Consider the following 6391-nt stretch of genomic DNA (forward strand, 5'->3'; position numbering starts at 1 on the left):
ATATAACATCTCTGGAAACGCAGTCTCCTGCCAAGTGATTGTTTGTGGGCATCAGGCTGCTCACACAAGAGGGTATTGGGCAAATGAAACAATTCCACAGTGGTTCTTTCTGTCCTTGGCAATTTTCATGTAGCCATCCATGCCCCAGCTTAGTCCCCAGCTGAAATAAATCATATTTTCCATTTAGTACAATGCTTACCACATGATTGATTTGTCAAGAGGCCAACCTATCAAAATGATCAGGAAAGGCAGAGGGTCTATTCCTGAGCACCAAGAGGTGCCTCACACAGGAATGTGAACTTCGCAGTAGAATGCATTTCTATTGTTACATGTTTCAAAACTATCAAATGTGTAGCATTGTACAAAATCACTGTCACACACATGACATTGATACCCTAGAAACCAATGAAGGGTTGGGAATTTTATGAGAACATACTGTTAGTACGTTCTGAGAGCTTCAGGAAGCTCAGCCATTAAAGAGATGAGATCAGTTTCAAGAGTGACTGGAAAGCCAGATTGATATTTTAGTATGCCTGTAAACCTCATTCTCGAGACATGGACACAGAACATACCAAGAACAAGCTGGTAAGCCAGATTAAATAGTTAAATCTTAGATCAGAAAAGAACACTGCCTTAATACAGAAGTTATATAGTGACTGAGAAACAACTGATGACGACATCAGACCTCTACACATGTTCACTAGTGAACACATGTCTGCAGACATGCAGACAGTCATATACACCTCATTCATGAACATTGCAAAACAAGAACAGATTTTGTTCAAATTAAATGAAACAAAATCTTTTAACTTTATATCAAAATATTGTCTGAAAATTGCAATCCCATCAAAAATCCCCTGGACATGCCTCCAGTGTCATTAAGCACTGAACCATCTTTCTAGCCCCCGAAATTTCAAATAAAGATTTTTATGGCAATTTATACCTGTTCTTAATTGTCCAGTAGTTCTTGCCATCTGTTTCATTTCCATCATATCCATAGCCAACTACCAGAACTGCATGACTCAAATTATAACGGCTGCAATTTGGTTCATAATAAATGCCTGAGAAATAACACAGAAACTGATGTGAGATGCACAGGACACCTGGCAGTAACCACAGCCACCAACAACACAACTATTTCAACAATCAGTGAAATGATACAAACAGACTTGAGCTAGTTAGTTGTTCACAAGAATGCTAGTACTCACACATGGGGGCACACACAGAAACATAAACATACAATTTCACAGAAAACTGAAAATATTCACAATAGTGAGATTTATTGATAGCTACTTGTTGCATGAACATGAAATGACTCCTTAGAACTTTACTGTTTATCTACTAGTGTCTAATGCCAAGTTAAACTTATAAGGCATAGATTATTTAATGCAAAGTCTCTGTTATAATTTCATTTCAGATAATCAGTTTTGATAAACAACTAAAAGGTCTATGAAAAGGAGAGGAGTTTAGAAATTAGTTAACCAATATATTTTATTAAATGGGACACATTAACTTTTATATGAGGGTGCCTACCAGTTGAAATTCTTTACTCACGACTATTATTAGATTAAAATCAGGAACTTAAACATTTATATCACTTTTTTCCATAGTAGCCAGTCTGTTAACTTGTCATGACATAGAGATGTCACAATGGCCTTTCTATATCTGGAAAGAAATATGCTAACCTTCATCGTAGAACTTAAAAGAATCATGGAGAGCATCAATTGAAGCAGGAATGGGCCCTTGAGTTGCTACAGCATCCATTAGAATATCCTCATATTCTGGGAGGGCCACAAATTCTCGGATTTTAGCAGCTACATTCTGAGGATTGTACCTGCAGGGTCATTCCTTTAAAAGGTGAAGAGATAAAAGACTCAGTTTCTTCCCTCCATGTCCTAGGAGAGAATCACAACCACCATACTCTGCTCTTTGTAATTGAGCACGCAAAATTCTACATTATTGTAAATCATCCCAAGAAGTGAAATGGTACTGGCAGATCTAGAATTGAAAATAAGTTCTCTTGTCCTCAGGGACAACCAATATTTCCTCCTATCCATAAGAATTTTTATTGCTGCAGTGTAAGTTGAGACTGTGCTTTCATATCCCTTCCACCCATACAAAAATAATCACCTAGGACCTATATTAGTTGCATCAATATTTGGCCAATGGCTCAGGTATATTCATAGCTAGCTCTTATATCTTAAAATAACCCATTTTTATGAATCTATGTATTGCCTCAAAGCTGTGGCTTACCAGTAATGTTCTGACATCTTTCTCCTTCAGCAGCTACATGACATCACCTTGACACTGATTACTCTCTCTTTCTCTCTATCTCTGTTTGAATATCACAATTGACTTGACTTCACTAAATCATTGACCACAACTGATTTTTTTTATCAGCCAATAAAAGCAACATATATAAAACAGGACATCCTATATCATGACAGAAATTTCTATTACAGGTACAATAAATTCTATATTCTCTGTGTACATAGAAGAGAACCACACCAAAACCATTGCACCAAAAATATATTCAAAGGTCAATATATATTTACAGAAATGAGAGTATAGAGAGAGATTCTATCACCCAATTTGAGGGCTGCAGATAGTGTATCATATCTACAGTTGTCTTTTACTCAATGTTGAGGTGAAGTGACAATATATGAGGTCCACTTACTTTTCCTTTATATCGGTAGGTCGCCTCAGCCTCCACACCTCCATTGTGCAAAACATACCGAAAGGCAAAGTATGTGTCACCCCAATCACAGCCATTATTGCCATGAGGTTTAGAACAGTCCACTAGGTTCTGCACACTCAGAGGAATGAGTTTGCCTGTCTTTTTATACATTTGTCCTTCTATGGCACCAGCTGCAGCAAAAGCCCAGCAAGAACCGCAATTGCCCTAAAGTGAAGAAAATATGGTCTTTCATAAACAAATACTAACTCAGGTAACAACATAGACAGGTGAATAATTTGTGAAAGTGAGGAATTGGCAGTTGACAGATGCCTAGAAAGAATTGTCAGTCTCAAAGAAAACTTGGATGCTGGTAGTGTGCACATGCTTTGTGGGTCCTCCCACCCATATTTGTGAAAGACTTCTTGCTTTTATCGGTTATTAATGACAATAGAAGGGACATGAACTCTACAATGAGATGTGGTAGAAGTTCATATCCATAGAATATGTTTGGTAGACTTTTAAGATCAATAAATATTGGAAAATGTATGAAGATTTCAAAGAAGGAAAAATATTATTTAAAAAATGAGCTGCAAATCTCTCCTCATTCAAGAAGAAAACAGACACTAAGTACTTTCCTCTTCAATATGGTTTAAGAAGAAGGGCAGGTGGCAGTGTCAAACCTGGTACCGCACAGGGGTCACATATCCTTCTTTTCGCCAATCCACAAATTTGGGTAAACCACTAAGAGCTCGTTTCCAGATGCCTTTCCCCCTCTTGTGAGTTTGCATTGGGAAATTAACCATCATTTTCTTGAATTCTTCATCGGTCTTCAAGAAAGCATACATAAATGATTATAAAAGAAAAGACTCCATGTAAAGCATTCAAGAGAATACAGTGTGAAGTAACGCATGTCACGCTCACCATGTCACCAAAGGCGTTCATTTTCATGGTGTAGCCATTCTTCCCCAGCCCATTCTCTCCATTGTGAAGTTTAATCATTTTCATGTTCTTTTCCCATATTGTTCTCCTCAGTGCTTCTTCCTCCTGGATAAGAACAAAAATGCATGGCATTTCTTTATAATTAAACTCCTGTACAAGCTGATGTTGTGGATTACTGTCCAGGTGATTAGAGGCCCAGGAGAGCTAGTCTAGGACACAATAGTCACATATTCTCCTCCTACTGACGAAAGGGAATCTGGCTACCTATTGCTCACAATCGTTGTGATTAAGCAACCTCAGTGGTGGTAGTTCTGGTGGGGCACTTATGACCTCTACTATGCCTAGACAGCTGCACTCTGGGGCCTTTCTGGACAGTTTTCAGGATACCAACCAGGCTGTATGATTTTTCATAGAGTATCTTCCACTCTTCCCATTCAGCATCCAAACTGGAATCAAGTGCTGAAACACGTGACCCAACTCCTAAGCACAGGATGACCAGGAAGACAGCAGGAGTCATAGCTGAAGAGCCTGGATAAGAAAGAGAAATGAAGACATAACTACAGAAATAATTTTATGTCTTCTTACTCCTTCATAATAAATTAATCCATTGTGGTCAATAAAAGTTTTGAATTATTCTTCCAAATAGTTTTTGAGAGACTGCAGAAAAGTTGTAGGATGTGTTTGAACTGAGTCACCAAATGATGATTATTAGATTTTATACAAAATGAAGAGCAGGAGCCCAGAATTCTAGCAATGAAACCTTTAGGTGAAATGTATCTTATTACTTCAGAAATGTCTTCACCTTCTGTGAGGAACTGAAGCAAAAAAAGCTATCATAGTCTAGGATATCACTGAGTCATTGTTTATATCAAGCAAAACTTCTATCACATGGTATTGGATTCTACTTTCAAGGTGAGCTTAAAGATTGAGACTACATGGCACCATAAGCCTTTCTAATACGCATAAAGTACTGGGCTTGACTTTAACCCTCCCCTTTTTAGTACAACATTGTGAAATATCTTCTATAAGAATGTTGGAAAAGTCATTTACTATTCCTTGTGTTCTACCCTTGCAAATGTGAAATAAAATTCTCAACTCACTACCTATATCATATGAAAAACCAACAGGAAACCAGAACCATGGGAGTAGGTGAAGTACAATAGCAAGTCGATAGTGGGATAATCAGTTTCTGAATTTGCTTTTTCTCTAAAGCAACACTGCCCAAAGGACTTGATAGGAACATCCCATCTTCTACTACATCTGTCCATGTGAACTGAAAACAGATCCATTCTGGGGTTATGTGCAAGAGATGATCTCTTCTGAACCAGTAAGTGCCAGTGATGTTTACTGGTGTTCAAAGAACCAACTGTAAATCTCTGGGGACAGATCTAGACTTTCACGTAATGGGACTCTATCCAAACAGACCTATAAGGGATGTGGTGTCATCTTTGACTTTCCTACCTATTCTGCTACAGCTACACACACCAGGGTTGCTGAGGCTTATATTATAGTCTTGGTATTCACTTGATTTTCCCTGGAATCTCTCAAAACACCTCCCCTAATGTCACCTACATTTCTGCCTTGGCAAATCCAGGGTCTTACCTATCTGTGGTGATGACTCGGTTCACTCCACAGGTTCAACTCTTCAGAGGTGGTTGAGGTTCCAGAATCTGGCACAGCAACTCCTTACTCATGCGATAAATCCCAAATATCTTTCTATCTGAACCCACCCCTCTCTCATGAGCTGCTTTGTATTGGCTGTGTTAATGACAGAATTAAGTCTTCAGGCACTAGTACTTCAGGCTCTTTCTGACATATAACCTTTGACTTTCCCTCTGGCACAGCTGTGAGACAACAGGAAGCTGAATTTGTGAACCTTGTCAAAGCAAGTTGAATAGCAGTCCTGTAGGCTTTGGATCTCATTATACTGAGCTGCTTGTTTTCTGAGTACACTTTCTGGAAAAGATGTGTGATGTGCCCTTGCAGTTAGAATGGGAGGCTTTGGTTACCATCCGTGGCAGGAGTTAATCAGTGCGTTCTGTTTTGTGTTTACTCCTCAGCTATGGTTGGATCCTAGAGGACACAGACTCTTGGGATGCTCTGTTTCCATGTGTCAGTGTGTAATACATTGGATCTCACAAGACATTTAGGAGACAGGACCATCAAAGGCCAAGTGGTGTTCAAGGTTGAAGTATAAGAGGAGATATAATTGGCAGGCTGTGGTTGCGTCTCTTGAAACTCTCTGACTTTTCTCTTTTGGATATTACATGGGCCTGCAATCTAGAAGCACCATTTACCTGGCATTCTTCATTGTCCCAGCACAGCATCAATTCAAAGTTACTATATTTACTGCTTCAGGACCCATCCTATTGGGCTCAGGAACAGTCACTCACATTGCATTGCAATCAGTACCTAGAGGCATTCAGAATTAAGGGACCATGTTCGAGACCCAGGAAACATCAGGACTTAGCAAACTTGCCTACATGGTTCTGTCATTATATAAAAAGAGGCTGCGGAATCTCCCTTTGTGACTTAGGAAGGTTGCTCAGGCAAGGACTTGTCTGAGGCATCCCTGCCTGGAAGTCAAAGGATGCCATTGTATGAAGCTGTGAGGGTGGAACCCAGGTGGCCTTAGAAAGAGCAAGATGTTGAATATGCCAGAGTCAAGAGATACCCATTCAGAGGGAGGGGGAGAGGAGTGGGGGGAGGGGGAGAAGGGTGGGAGGACCTTGGACTTCCCACAGGTCGGGGAACCCTGATTGCTCTTCAAGCTGA

The 6391-nt window shown here is 39.5% G+C and overlaps 1 protein-coding gene across 1 annotated transcript; it reads right to left on the reverse strand.

The window, feature by feature from the left end:
* Positions 1 to 60: 60 nt before the first annotated feature.
* On the reverse strand, positions 61 to 4133 carry LOC101995446 (cathepsin Q-like). Its single transcript, XM_013349165.1, is given in 7 exon segments — positions 61 to 160; positions 944 to 1061; positions 1686 to 1848; positions 2678 to 2902; positions 3358 to 3504; positions 3599 to 3721; positions 4008 to 4133. Coding segments are annotated over 7 exon segments (1002 nt in total).
* Positions 4134 to 6391: the final 2258 nt, after the last annotated feature.

The sequence above is a fragment of the Microtus ochrogaster genome, chromosome 16 (assembly GCF_000317375.1).
Source record: "Microtus ochrogaster isolate Prairie Vole_2 chromosome 16, MicOch1.0, whole genome shotgun sequence".
In the NCBI taxonomy this organism is placed as follows: domain Eukaryota; kingdom Metazoa; phylum Chordata; class Mammalia; order Rodentia; family Cricetidae; genus Microtus; species Microtus ochrogaster.